This window comes from Cebus imitator, unplaced genomic scaffold (genome assembly GCF_001604975.1).
Source record: "Cebus imitator isolate Cc_AM_T3 unplaced genomic scaffold, Cebus_imitator-1.0 Scaffold358, whole genome shotgun sequence".
NCBI lineage: Eukaryota > Metazoa > Chordata > Mammalia > Primates > Cebidae > Cebus > Cebus imitator.
Genome location: NW_016107673.1, coordinates 1,082,560 through 1,098,211, shown reverse-complemented (window position 1 = coordinate 1,098,211; position 15,652 = coordinate 1,082,560). Strand labels below are relative to the sequence as shown.

The 15,652-nt window shown below is 39.3% G+C and overlaps 1 protein-coding gene and 1 non-coding gene across 3 annotated transcripts in view; both read left to right on the top strand.

The window, feature by feature from the left end:
- L2HGDH (L-2-hydroxyglutarate dehydrogenase) overlaps positions 1-15,652 on the top strand; it is a 66,284-nt gene that overhangs the window by 14,535 nt on the left and 36,097 nt on the right. For both annotated transcript variants that reach the window (XM_037730784.1, XM_037730785.1), the window contains exons 4-5: positions 759-890; positions 12,240-12,402. In XM_037730784.1, coding sequence (XP_037586712.1) covers positions 759-890; positions 12,240-12,402 — 295 coding nt within the window. The remainder of the gene's footprint in view (positions 1-758; positions 891-12,239; positions 12,403-15,652) is intronic.
- On the top strand, positions 6,405-6,511 carry LOC119467972. Its single transcript, XR_005196612.1, has one exon. It is a non-coding gene; the product is annotated as a U6 spliceosomal RNA (small nuclear RNA).

Below are 15,652 nucleotides of genomic sequence, written 5' to 3'. Positions count from 1 at the left end.
GCAACCTCCGCCTCCCGGGTTCAGGCAATTCTCCTGCCTCAGCCTCCTGAGTAGCTGGGATTACAGGCACGCGCCACCATGCCCAGCTAATTTTTTGTATTTTTGGTAGAGACGGGGTTTCACCATGTTGTCCAGGATGGTCTCGATCTCTTGACCTCGTGATTCACCCGCCTCGGCCTCCCAAAGTGCTGGGATTACAGGCTTGAGCCACCGCGCCCGGCATGCCATGTTCTTAAGACAACTTTTCTTGGTGGAAGAAGAAAATAGTCATGAAGAAAGTAAGAATTAGATATGTGAAGAAAAAGTCATTTTAAAAAATAACCTTGGCCAGGCACGGTGGATCACGCCTGTAATCCCAGTACTTTAGGAGGTGGAGGTGGGCAGATCACCTGAGATCAGGAGTTCGAGACCAGCCTGACCAACATGGAGAAACCCCATCTCTACTAAAAATACAAAGTTAGCCGGGCATGGTGGCATACGCCTGTATCTCAGCTACTCGGGAGGCTGAGGCAGGAGAATGGCTTGAACTTGGGAGGTGGAGGTTGTGGTGAGCTGAGATCGCACCATTGCACTCCAGCCTTGGCAACAAGAGTGAAACTCTGTCTCCAAAAAAAAAAAAATTAAATTAAAAATTTAAAAAATAACCTTGTTTGGGTCATACAGTAGTTGATGGTTTTTCATTGACTTTATCTTTCATCACTGATGATACCTTCACCTCTATCCATGCTCCTTACCTTTTTTTTTTTTTTTTTTTGCAGCTTATAGTAGCTGTTGAACAAGAAGAAATTCCGAGACTTAAGGCTCTATATGAGAGAGGCCTGCAGAATGGAGTCCAGGGCCTGCGGCTGATCCAGCAGGAGGATATAAAAAAGAAGGAGCCATATTGTAGGGTAAGTGATTAACCAGCTTCATGCACATGTTCAAAGGGATGTTTTCATTTAGGGCTTAGTCCTGTGATATGGAGGCTGAGAGGTGAGTTTATAGGAGGCAGGAATAATATAAAATCAGATAGATGATCCTGTCACAGATATAGTGAAGTGATAGACAAAAGAGGGCATTGCCACAAAGTCTGGACACCTGATTTCTTTCTCTGTGAGAAAATACCAGGTCTGACCAACATGAACAAAGATACGAGGCCTGAGGCCATATGGCATGTTTGGAAAACATGGAGCAGTAAGGTGTGGTTGGGAGCATTGGGTGGCATATGACGAAAGATAAGGGATGAGACTGGAAAGTCAGGGTTAGGCCCACATAAAGGGCTTGGCATTCAGCCTTACCCTGCCTATAATAAAAATCAGACACTATAGCTGCCTCATGGTTAAGATGGATAAGGCTGGCATGAGTTTGAAGAGTAGCTTGTAGAGTATCTTCCTTAAAACTTGCCATAGGGAAGAAAACCAGATCTTTATTCATGAAAGAGACATGAATAGTAATATAATAGTTATTCTGCATGTTAACTTTCACTGATAGCCTTTCAGAGACTATTAGTCCAACTTCCCAGTTCCACTGACTGTTCTAATGAATGGCCAGTTTTTCCTGTAGGTAGAAATTTAACTGTTCCAATAGCTGGACTCCAGAATCCTGTCTCAGAGAATGTGACCTTGAACTCACTATCAGGCAATGCTTTTTAACTTGGTTTAGAGAAACATGGGAAATAGGCTGAAAAATATGTAGACTATTAGACCATTTATTTGTTCATATACATCTCTCAGATGGCACGCCTACACTGCAGTGTTTTGCCTTCCCCATTCTACTCCTTGACCCCAGTTACTGTCTTTGAATTGTGCTTTGGTTTTATGGCATCAGCCTATAAGAAGGTCATTGTATCAGTCACTGTGGCCTCTATTGTAAGGATGCAGTTGAAGACGTAAGTTATTCAACTGTGTTAAATGACATCTTGCTCTGAGAACCTGCAGGAGAAATTTCTCTCAGATCTTAGTTCTGAGAATAATTTTAGTCTTCCTAACCAGAGTTGGTTTGTTTTTATCTTATGGACACTGAGTAATTTAACTGATTGCTTTGCCCTGTTTACCGTGACTGCAGGGATGCTCAGAGACACATTTGTGCCGTACTCCTGCCAGATAACTGGTGCCTTAAGCATAAATTTTTATTTGTGTATACTAACTTTTCACTTCAGTTTGTCTTATCTTTCCATCCTCCTTTTCTGTATAGCCTAGTTTCTTGGAACTATAATGTACAATGGAAATCATAAATGGATAGCTTAGTGAATGCTCACCAAGTGTGATCAGTACCCAGGACAACAAACAAATGTTACCGACCTCCCAGTACTCCCCTCATGTTCTTCCATTAGGACATTGCTCTTAAGGATAACCACTGTCCTGACCTCTTACATCATAGGTGATTGAATTTTAAGTAAGTAGAATGATATGATATGTATTCTTTTGTGTCTGAGCTTTTTTTTTTTGAGACAGGGTTTTGCTCTGTTGCCCAGACTTGAATGCAGTGGCACAGCATTATCATAGCTCACTATAACTTTGAACTTCTGAGCCCAAGTAATCCTCCCACTTCAGCCTCCTGAGTAACTGGAACAATAGGACTGTGCTACCACACCCAGCTAATTGTTTTTATTTATTTTTTATTTTTTTGTAGAGACAAGGCCTCACTATGGTACCCAAGCTGGTCTTGAATTCCTGGGCTCAAGTGATCCACCCATCTTGGCCTCTCAAAGTGCTAGGATTACAGTTGTCAGAAACCATGCCCAGCTGTGTCTGGGTTTCTTAATATTGTTTATGAAATTCATCCATATTGTTACATATATTTGTAGTTTGTTGTTGTTGCTGTGTAATACGTCATTCATATGTATGTATGTAGAACAATTCATTCTACTGTTGATGGGCATTTGGATAGTTTCTAATTTGGGATTCTTCCAGATAATGCTGCTATGAAAATTCTAGTACATAGGTTTTGGTGAGCACACATACACATTTTTATTGGCTGTATACCTATGAAGGAACTTGCTAATTTGCAATTTATGGATATGTTTAGCTTTGGCAGGTATTGCCAAAGAGTTTTCCAAAGTGTTTGTCCCCATTTATACTCTCATTAGCAGTATATGAGAGTTCCAGTGCTCTATATCCTCAACTAACACTTGGTGTTGCTTATTGTTTTTATTTTAGCCATTCTAGTGGGTATGTTGTAGTATTATATTATGATTTTAATTTATATTTTCTCATGGACTCATACATTTATGCACCTTTGTATGTATTTATTGACCATTTGGATATTTTATTTTGTGAAGTATCTGTTTGAGTTCTTTCCCCACCTTCGTATTGGGTTGACTGTCTTTCTTATAATTATTAATTCTTACTCAATTTTAGGACATATGTAGTGTGGATATGAGTCTTTCGTTGGAGAGATATATATACATATATATATATATGGTATGTATACACACAAAAAAACTATCACAGATACCTTCTACCACTCTGTAGCATGTCATTTTACTCTTTTTTTTTTTTTTTGAGATATAGGGTCTCACTCTGTCACCCATGCTGGAGTGCAGTGGTATGATCACAGCTCACTGCAATCTTGAACTCCTGAGCTCAAGCGATCTTCCTGCCTCACCCTTCTGAGTAGTTAGGACTACAGGTGTGTGTCGCCACACCCAGCTAATTTTGTATTTTTATATTTTTGCAGAGATGGGGTCTTGCTATGTTACCTAGGCTGATCTCGAGCTCTATGGCTCAAATGATCCTCCTGCCTTGACCTCTGGAAGTACTGGGATTGTAGCATTTCACTTTTTAAATATCATTTTTAGATTAACAGAAATTCCTAATCTTAATGTTACCAATTTATGCATATGTTTGTCTTTTATGCTTAGTGTTTCTTTGTGCTCTAGTTAAATTTTCTGGATGCATTCAAAAACTTGGTACGAAAAATAAAATAGAAAAAAAAAGAAATCTTTACCTAGCCCAAGGTCTGGAAGATATTCTATGTGTTTTTCTAAAAGCTTTACTGCTTTACCTTTCACATTTAGATCTGCAGTCCATTTGGAATTGATTTTCATAGATGGTATAAGTTAGGGGCCAAGGTACATTTTTTTCCCCATATGGATATCCAGTTGAGTCAGCATCATTTATCAAAAGAACCATTATTTCCCCATTGTGCTGCAGTATAGCCTTTATGATATCAGATATATGGTGGGTATATGTCTGGACTCCATTGTGTTCCATTGCCTCTTCTATGCTGCTACCATAATGTTTAATTATAGTAGCCTTTTTTTTGAAATGGGGTCTTACTCTGTCACCCAGGCTGGAGTGCGGTGATATTATCACAGTTCACCATGGCCAGCTAATTTTTAAATGTTTTGTAAAGATAGAGTCTCACCATATTGCTTAGGCTGGTCTTGAACTCCTGGGCTCAGGTGATCTTCCTGCCATGGCCTCTGAAAGTGCTAGGAATAGATGCATGAGCCACTGCACTCAGCGTATAGTAGCTTTTTAATAGGTCTAGGTATCTGGTAGAGTAAGGCCTTGAGTTTTTTTCTTCAACATTGTCTTGGCTATTCTTAGATCTTTACATTTCTACATAAATTTTAGAGTTTATTTGCCAAACTCTACAAGATAACCTGTTATGATTTTGATTGAGATTGCATTCAATTTGTATGTCTATGTGGAGACAATTTACATCTTTGTAGTATGGAGTCTTCCAGTCCTTGAACATCATACATCCCTCCATTTGTCTGGATCTGCTTTAATTTATTACATAATGTATTATAATTTTCAGAATAGAATTCTTGCAGGGCATATGTCTCTTACATTTACAGCTCCAATTTGTATTTGATGTTTTCTGATACTCTCATGAATAGTATTGCTATTTAAAGTTCATTTTTTGTTTGTTGCAGGTCTGTGGAAATACAGTTGAGTTCTGACCTTGTATCCAATTTTCTAGTTAAATTCACTTATTGTTTTTAATTAATTTGTCTATAAATTCTTTTGGATTTTTATACCCAGACATTTTATCTGCAAATAATAATTATTTTATTTCTTCCTTTCTGATTCATATACTTGGCTGATCCAATGTTTAATGCCAGTTTATATGTGTTTTTCATTTATTTTTACAAGCTGCTTCATCCTTTCGGCTTTTCCTTTATTTCTGGCTGTAAAGTTAAAGTTGGGTCAAAATAAGCAAGATTTTCTTAATTCATGTAAAGCTCCTAAGAAGCTGATAGTACCTAGGAATCTAAACAGTGTTGAATGAGTTCTTACTGTAGAGAAGGTTGTAGCATCTTCATCTTCAACAAGCCTCCTATTCCTTTTCTGGTACCAGCCAGGATAATCAAATTATTTTGCTTGTGGGATACACTAGGTCTTGCTACTTCCCTTTTCTCCCCTCAGATATTTCTTATCTGTCTGAGACAGTAAATTAATGACTGATTTGTTTTTAAGTAGAATATTTTCATTGACCATCTTATTTTGGCCACCTGCCTATTTCACACTCTGGGCAAATTCTAAATGGTCAGAGTTGGCAAATTCTGTCCTGTAGGCCAAATTCATCCTGCCACCTGTTTTTGTATGGCCTGAAAGCTAATGTTTTTTACCTTCTAAGTGTGTTAAAAAAAATTAAAAGAAGAACATTATTTTGTGATTAATTAAAATTTTATGAAATTCAGCAGGGCATGGTGGTGTATGCCTGTAATCCCAGCCACTCGGAAGGCTAAGACGGGAGAATTGCTTGAACCTGGGAGGCGGAGGTTGCAGTAAGTAGAGGCTGGGCAACTGCACTAAAGCCTGGGTGATGGAGCAAGACTTTGTCTCAAAAAAAAAATTATATGAAATTCACATTCAGTGTCCATAAAGTTTTATTGAAATACAACTTTACATATTCATTTATGTATTGTCTGTAGCTGCTTTTGTGTCAAACAGCCTAGTTGAATAGTTGTAACAGAGATCATAAACCTAGTCAGAAATATTTACTATCTGTCCCTTATACAAAAAGGTTGCCGGGGCTGGGCTTGGTGGCTCATGACTGTAATCCCAGCACTTTGGGATGCTGAGGCAGGCAGATCATGACATGGTTTATATTTCCCCTTTTCCTGATGTGTTACATTTAATTCATTATTTTATTCTGTTTATTTTTTTTAAGACATATCAATCTTTTTTAAAGTGAAATAGGCTATTTTAAAACAATGGCGAGAGATTCTAGCATATTATAAAAGTAGGGTTGTGACTAACTGATACAAGGGCTGGTTGTTTAGACTGAAGCTATGCCTCAAGGAAAAAAATTGCTAATATTAAAATTAAGAAATTAGGAGGCTGTTATGTATGTGGGAGCAGAAAGTGTGTGGGAAAGCTCTGTACTTTTTGCCCAATTTTGCTATGAACTTAAAACTTATCTTAAAAAAGAGTCTACTTAAAAAAAGTTTACTTAAAAAATTTAGATTAGTGCTCGCTTCGGCAGCACATATACTAAAATTGGAACGATACAGGGAAGATTAGCATGGCCCCTGCGCAAGGATGACACGCAAATTCGTGAAGCGTTCCATATTTAAAAAAAAAAAAAAAAAAATTTAAAATTAGAACTTGGATGTGTCTAGCTGTGGAGCAAAAAAAAAAAAAAAAGAAAAGAAAAAAAATTAGATTATACCCACTTCCTGTTTCTTATCTATACAGTGCATTACAAAACTATTGAGTGTGTGTCGGCCAGGTGTGGTGGCTCATGCCTATAATCCCAGAACTTTGGGAGGCTGAGGCAGTCATGAGGTGAAGAGATGGAGACCATCTTGGCCAACATGGAAAAACTTCAGATCTACTAAAAATACACAAATTAGCTGTCTAGCTACTCGGGAGGCTGAGGCAGAGAATTGCGTGAACCCAGGAGGCAGGGGTTGCAGTGAGCCGACGTTACTCCACTGCACTCCAGCCTGGTGACAGAGCGAGACTCCATTTAAAAAAAAAAAAAAAAAAAAAAACTATTGAGTGTGTTAAAAGACAAAATTACAAAAGATTTAAAGATCAAATTAGCTTTTTTAGCGATTCATGAATCAAGGAGCTTTTCATTCAAAGATTTAGAAAAGCCTCGCTGATGAGCTGACCAGAGAAGTCTGGCTTTATAGGCAGAAAGGGGCTGAAGAAAGCAGTAACAGAGGACAAAAAGCAGATTGGTTCTTCCAAAGTTACTTACCTTATAAGCTTAAAACAGAGAAGACTTCCTTATCAAGCTGGCTAAAACCAACCTGTTTGGTAACTTGGCTGTTATCTCTTGTGATTTTTTAGAAGGTCTAATAAACAACTCGGATTCGGTCTGGAGAGGAGGAATTTTAGCATGAGTGACTCCATTTTGGTTTGGTGTGTAGAGGCCTAATACAGAGGCTTAGTGCAAAACAGTGGCTTCCTATACATTTTATTAACATGTCCTTCCTGAAAATATACTAAATCTATTGCTGTTTCATAGCTTCATATGATTTTGATGGAATTTGACTGTGAAACTAAGATATCAGCATCTCACTGACATGTTTTCAAAAAGCTAATAGAAAGGATTTTGAATTTTTACAACACAAAGAAATGATTGATATACCAGTTACCCTGATTCGAACATTACATGTTATGTACACATACTGAAATATCATTGTGTTTCATAAATATATACAATTATTGGCCAGGTGCAGTGGCTCACGCCTATAAGCCCAGCACTTTGGGAGGCCGAGGTGGGAGGATCATTTGAGGTCAGGAGTTTGAGATCAGCCTTGCCAACATGGTGAAACCCCATCTCTACTAAAAATACAAAAAATAGCCGGGTGTGGTGGCAGGCACCTGTAGTCGTTCCCACTTGGGAGTTTGAGGCAGAATTGCTTGAACCTGGGAGGCGGAAATTGCAATGAGCAAAGATCATGCCACTGCATTCCAGCCTGGGCAACAAGGTGAGACTGTCTCAAAAAAAAAAAAAAAAAAAAAAAGATAACACAATGAAACCCCGTCTCTACTGAAAATACCAAAAATTAGCCAGGCATGGTAGCATGCACCTGTAGTCCCAACTATTTGGAAGGCCGAGGCGGGAGAATCACTTGAACCCAGGAGGTGGAGGTTGCAGTCAGCCGAGATTGCACCACTGCACTCCAGCCTGGGTGACAGATCAAGACTCCATCTCAAAAAAAGAAAAAAGTAAAAATACAATTATTTTGTGTCAACTACAAATAAAAGTTTCAAAAAATTTTTAAAAAGACTTTCACTGCTGGGTGTGGTGGCTCACGCCTATAACCCCAAGCACTTTGGGAGGCTGAGGTGGTGGATCATGAGGTCAGGAGTTCAAGACCAGCCTGACCACTATGGTGAAACCCTGTCTCTACTAAAAATACAAAAATTAGCTGGGTGTGGTGGTGTGCATTGGTAACTCCAGCTGGTTGGGAGGTTGAGGCGGAAGAATTGCTTGAACCTGAGAGGCGGAGGTTACAGTGAGCTGAGATTGTACCACTATACTCCAGCCTAGGCAACAGAGCGAGACACCATCTCAAGAAGGAAAGAAAAAAGGCCAGGCACAGTAGCTCACAGTTGTAATCCCAACACTTTGGGAGGCTGAGGCAGGCGGATCACGAGGTCAAGAGATCAAGACCAGCCTGGCCAACATGGTGAAACTCTGTCTCCACTTAAAATATAAAAATTAGCTGGGCGTGGTGGTGCCTGCCTGTAGTCTCAGCTATTCGGGAGGCTGAGACAGAAGAATTGCTTGAACCCGGGAGGTGAAGGTTGCAGTGAGCCAAGATCGTGCCACTGCACTCCAGCCTGGCAACAGACAGAGCAAGACTCTGTCTCAAAAAAAAAAAAAGACTTTCACTGATGTGCTCCTATCAAGTATTACCTTTAAGAATGAAACAGTTGGTAACCTCCTTCAAAAGAACGTGCCAATTTTTAACACCTTTTAATTTTTATTTGCTTATGAAAAGTTTTTCAAATGTGAAGATTGTTTTTAAAAAGAAAAGTTATATCTGAGCTGCTGGCCCCATTGTAGATTTGGTTATGAAAATAATTTAATTGCAGAGTTTGAAAACCAGGATTACTGCTATCCTAGTGGTATTGAAAATTGGAAAATTGGTCTATCTGATTGTTATTTGTTGTGTATCCTTGTTAAGGCTTTAAAGATAGAAAAAATCAGAACAGGAACCCATGATTCTTTATATCATGCTTTACTGAAAAAAAAACAAAACTTTTCAGATGTTGTCAAGATTGTGGATGAGTCTGGATATTGTTCTCTGCACCTGATGATTTGACCATCACAGGTCCTTGGAATGAGGGCGATGAGATATGTGTGCATAGGTAATGAAATTATACATATATATGTGTTATGCATATTTTTGTGTCTTAAAAATGAAACTTGCTCTCCCAGTTTTACACAGCTCCTAAAGAGTTCCCCACCCCAAGATCTGACTCAGAACTGGTATTTTTTTGTTTGGTTTAACCAAAGGTTTTTTGATTACTATGTGCCAAACACTGTGGTAGGCACTGTAGATATGAAGATGAATAAGGCATGGCTGTCAACATGAAGGAGGTTATAGTGTAAAAGAAGATATAATTTTGATATAGTGATAAGTATTCTATAGAGCTGGTACTCTCTCCTGTATCAATGTTAAGGGAACACCTTTAGCTTAGTACAAGTGTTTAAGAAAGCTTCAGAGACAAACCCCACTCAAAAGATGAATGAGTAAAGTAACTTATAAAAGAGGCATATTCTCCTTCTCTCTGAGGCCTCCACTGAAGTGACATACTTTATGTAATTCCAAGTTGTGATCATTAGTGTTTACATGTATTTAGGGATGGCAATGTATAGTAGAAAATGTAGTTTGATTATTTTCTAAAGATATGTTGAGTGAAGTCTTCCCCACCAACCTCACACTGCTATAGGAATAGTGGGTAAAATGTCCATGGTACCAGGTCACTTCTGTTTTCTGCAGGCCCCCTGGAAAGAAGTTTACCAGGGTATCTCTGAAGAGCTTCTTAGACGAGGTCCCTTTAAAAAAAACCCAAGTGTCACCATGGAGAGGCCCTTGGAAAATTTTAAACTGCCTCTGTAAACTTGGGAGGATAACTCTTTTTATTTTTTTTAAAGTACTTGCAGAGCAGGGCTACCCCACAGGCAGCATGCCCAGAGTAGCTGAAGATAACTCTTGACTGCTCTCTCTCTGGGCAAATCCTCACTGCTACCCTGACCTCTGGTCTGCTGATGCTTTGCCATTTTGTTAACACTGTTGGTCAATCACATGTTCATCTGTTCCTCTGTATCCTGACTGAGATGTACTCTCAACTTTCCCTGTCCTGCTTGCCTAGTCCTTGACTGGTTTGGACCTGCCAAGGCCTCAGATTTCAGTCTCTGACCTGCTGACCCGGGCAGTTCGTGTCCAACCTTCTGGGTGACAGACATAGCTAGTCTTTCCACTGACACCACCCTAACTTTGCAGCCTCTACCTTGCAGCTAGTCCTAGGCCAGAGCATTGGATTGCTTGGTGATGGTGACTCTTTCAGTTTTCTGTAACACACATGTATAGGTGGGGCACACCAGCATCTAATGAGGAGGGGAAAAGCCAAGGCGAGAAAGAAAAGAAGAAACACCTTCTAGGGAAGTTCTGGAAGGTGGTGAGGAGAATCTTGTATGTTTAAACACAGCCCTCAAATTCAGTCCTTCAGTAACTGTTTGAGTGTCTTTAATGTGTCAGACGTTGTGGTGGGTAATAGGGGCATAAGATGAATAAGGAAGTTATTTGGGATTGCAAAAAACTATTGATTCAGAATGAAGCATTTTTACAGAATGTTTTTATCCCTCTGTTATACTTGTCACATAATTTTATGCTAGGTAAGGAAGTTTTCATGAACTAATCTCTCTTGGTATTATCCTAAGTGAGCTTCTAAGGCTATCATATCTAAAATATTGTCTATAGGTTGATTGAGTTCTAGTTACTGACATGTGAATTTAGACAATGACTAGGTCTAAATAAAGTCTTATGTTTATCAACTGTATCAAAACAGAAGGAATGATTTTCTATACTTGGCAAATACTCTCATATTCTAGAAATGAGACTGTCAGGAAAACTCCACAGAAGTGATATACTTTATGTAATTCCAGATTGTAATCTTTAGTGTTTATATGTATTTAGGGATGGCAATATATAGTAGAAAATGTAGTTTGATTATTTTCTAAAGGTGTCTTGAATAAAGTCCTTCCTTCCCCATCACCTTCACCACTGTTAACAGGTAAAAATGATGAAGTTTACCAAACATTGGTTTCAGTTTGTTAAGAGACTGTTGATGTTTTGGGAGTCTTTACCCTCAGTGTGACCTGTCATTAGGAAACATTCATCACAGGTGGATATCAAAGTGAAAATCTTCCAAGGGCCAAGCAGGTGAATGTGTTCGGGTGATGATAGGTGATGAATACAAGAGTGAGGGCATTTACAATAGTATTATATCAGATATTATTTTAAAACCACAATGACGATAGTGCTGTGCTGGCCAAATGAGAAGATGGCAGAATTTACCAATAGCATTCAGCTTCTGGATATTATCCTGGATACCAGGCTACTTTCTTGGGGAAATTGATTGGGAGAACTGATATATTCACATACAAAAAAAAGCCAACAGAAATGGTGCTATTAACAATGATCACCAAAATGTAGTCAGTACTTACTGTGTGAAATTCTCCTCTTATCCTTTTCTTTAGAATTAGACAAGGCAATGACACATTCAACAGTTATTCTAAAAAAATAAAATAAGGATGTGTTATATGGGTCATTCATTTACGGATTGATGAGCATTGATTTGGACGTGTCTTGAGGGACAAAAGCAGGAACAAAGAATAGTCTGTTAATTTCTTGTATTACCTGAAGAAAAAGTTTGAGTTAACCACATAAAATCTTCATTCCGTATTTTTAGTCTCCAAGATAGTGTCTGGGCAGCAAGTCAAAGCAATGCTCTGCAAACATTGTGAGTAACTAGAACAACTCTGATTTCTTACTAAGTGTGTACAACATATGATATACTTCTGGGGAAATCTCACTAGAGCTTATTTAAAACATAATTGTTTGATGATATGGAATTCAACTCAGAATCAGATATGAATCCAATCAGAATCAGGTATGGTGAAGGATAAATAAAAGGAAAAACTCATCGTAGCAGCAAGAAGAACTTGGCAAAATCAACTCCTCTAAAGGACAAAATTGTTTCTTGATTATAGAGATTTTGTTACTATCAAGTATTATTTCTCTTATCTGTTATCTTTTCATAATTCTGTTTCAGGGTCTAATGGCTATTGATTGTCCACATACTGGCATTGTGGACTATCGGCAGGTGGCTTTATCATTTGCCCAAGATTTCCAGAAAGCAGGTGGCTCTGTCTTGACAAATTTTGAAGTAAAAGATATTGAAATGGCTAAAGAAGGGCCTTCAGGAAGTATAGATGGTAAGCCATCCTTGTCTTTTCTATTGAATATAGTCAGCCCTCCATATCCATGAGTTCTGCATCTCTGGTTTTAATCAACCACGGATGAAAAATATTTGGGGAAAAAAAATAACAGTAGAACAATATATAATACAAATAAAAAAGTATAACAAAAAATATACCATTTACATTGCATTAGGTATTATAAGTAATCTAGAGATTAAACTGTCCAGAGTATGTGCACAGGTTATATGCAAATGCTATGTGCCATTTTATATAAGGGACTTGAGTATCCTTGAATTTTGGTATTTGTGGGGTTCCTGGAACCTGTCCTCCTTGGATACTAAAGAACAGCTGTACTTATATTGATTTTTTTAAAAAATTGGGATATTTTGGGGGGTAGTGCTGGTGAGAGGACCACTAGGAGGTAGGCTGGAGTAGGGTGCAGAACCAGAGGTAGGTGTAGAAGGGACAAGGATGAGACTGAATGTGAGAGAACTGTGATTCCTGGAGGGTCTTGTGCTGGTAGAACCAGGCCCTGGTCCAACACTTCTGACTGGTGCTAAAATCTGAACTGCCAAGGCTGTTTATGGAAAATTAGTCTCCAGACACTTCGCTGCTGTGTAGGTTAGAGTCAGAATCTCTTGGCAATGTTTGTTAAAAATGCACTTTTTTTTTTTTTTTTTTTGAGGCAGGGTCTTACTCTGTCATCTAGGCTGGAGTGTAGTGCAGTCCCAGCTCACTGTAACCTTCACCTCCCAGGCTCAAGTGATCCTCCCACCTCAGCCTCCAGAGTAACTGAAACTACAGGTGCTTGCTATACATCCGGCTAATTTTTCTATTTTTCTTCCTTTTAATTTTAATTTTTATGCAGACGAGGTCTCACTATGTTGCCCAGGCTGATATAGAACTCCCAAGCTTAAGTGATTCCCCCTCGTCAGCCTCCCAAAGTGCTAGGATTACAGGTGTAAGCCACCATACCTGGCCCAGTTTTTGTATTTTTTATAGAGATGGTGTTCCACTGTGTTGCCCAGGCTGCTCTTGAATGCCTGGACTCAAGTGATCTGCCCACTCGACCTCCCAAAGTGCTAGGATTATGGGCATGAGCCACTGTGTCTGGCCAGTAGCTAACATTTTTTAAGTACTTGATACTTTCCAAGTATTAACTCATTTGACTCTTACAATTCTCTGTGGCAGGGTACCATTTTTACTCACATTTTTTAGGGTGAGAAAACCGAGGCACAGAGAGAGTAAGAAACTTGGCTGTGGTTGTACAAGTAGTAAGTGGTGGAGTTTGGATTTGAACTCAGACTGTCTATACCTAAAGCCAACATGGTTAATCACTGAACTATACTGGACCCACACCATGTTCCCCACAAGCTGAATAACGAGCAAGGATTTCAAATTAACAAGATGCCGGTGGAAAGCTTCATTGGTTTAATGAAGACAGAAGCGTTTGAGAAATTGGGTGGTTAGAATGAAGGAAAAAGACTGGCTCTGAAGCACAACAGGAAGGTGGAAGCTAAGAGGCTGGACTAGGAAAGTAGGACACCAAAGTAATTGCAGAGGGGAGGTCTAGGAAAGGGTTGCTTAATCCTGACACTATTGATACTGGGGGCAGATTATTCTTTGTTGTAGGGGGCTATCCAGTGCACTGCAGGATGTTTTGCAGTAACCCTGGCTTCTGTCCACTAGATGCCAGTATCATCATGCCCCCAAGTAATGACAATAATGTCTCTAAATGTTGGCAAATGTTCCCTGAGATTTTGGGGTGAAGGAATCACTCCTGGTTGAGAACCATTGCTCTAGACTTACAGTTATACTAGTTTTAACAACCAGGAGTAGAAATAAACCAGTAGACTAAAGGACAAAGAACCATGAATTGAAGAATTTTGAAAGTTCCTATAAAATCAGAATTTTGTAACTATGAATGATAATTTATTTGTTTTTTTGTGATGGAGTTTCATCTTGTCACCCAGGCTGGAATGCCATGGCATGATCTTGGCTCACTGCAACCTCGGCCTCCTGGGTTCAAGTAATTAACCTGCCTCAGCTTCCCAAAGTGTTGGGATTATAGGTGTGAGCCACTGTACCCAATCTGAATGATAATTTATTATGCTCTTGGAAAGGGAAAGGAGAGAAAAAAATTTCATATGACATCTCCTTTTTGGTTTATTCATCTATATAAACATGTAAATTAGTCTTCCACTGTGCTAGACATTATCACTCCTGGGGAACACATGCTATTCTGGAGGAGTGTTTTTTCCTTTCTGTCTCCATTAGAAGTCTGGACAGCAAATCAAATGGGAAAATTAAAATTTACAAAAGTACTTTGAGAGGCCAAGGAGGGAAGATCACTTGAGGACAGTATAAGACCAGCCTGGGCAACATAATGAGACCCTGTCTCTACAAAAAATTAAAAAAATTAGCTGGGTATGGTAAGCACACACCTGTAGTCCCAGCTACTTAGGAGGCTGAGGCAGGAGGATCGCTTGAGCAGAGGAGTTTGAGGCTGCAGTGAGCTATAATTGCACCACTGCCCTCCAGCCTGGGCAACAGAGTGAGATCCTGTCTCAAAAAAAATTTTTTTTAGGGCTGGGCACAGTGGTAAACAGTAATCCCAGCACTTTGGGAGGCTCACGCCTGTAATCCCAGCACTTTGGGAGGCTGAGGTAGGTGGATTGCTTGAGCTCGAGTTCAAGACCAGCCTGGGCAACATGATAAAACCCCATCTTTACTAAACTTTTTTTTTTTTTTTTTTCATTTAAAATGTAAATAAAGTAATTTTTTTTGACTTGCAAAATCCTATGGGACTCAAATGTCTAGCTTACTGGTATAACTATTTAGGTTCTATATCTCTAAATGGCAAACATAGTCAGTAGGAAAATTGGTAAGCCTGATGTCTATGTGAAGCCCAAACAGGACTGAACTGATCCTTTTTATTAATAGCTGTAAATATGTCTGTGTAAAGCAGTGACCTGGGAGGTTCGGTGGCTCATGTCTGTAATCCCATGCTTTGGGAGGCTGAGGCTGGCGGATCACCTGAGGTCAGGAGTTCCAGACCAGACTTGCCAACATGGTGAAGTCTTGTCTTTACTAAAAATACAAAAATTATCTGGGTGTGATAGTGTGTGCCTGTAATCCCAGCCACTCGGGAGGCTGAGGCAGCAGAATTGCTGGAATCCGGTAGGTGGAGACTGCAGTGAGCTGAGATTGCACCACTGTACTGCTCTCCAGCCTGGGCAACAGAATGAGATTCCATCTTAAAAAA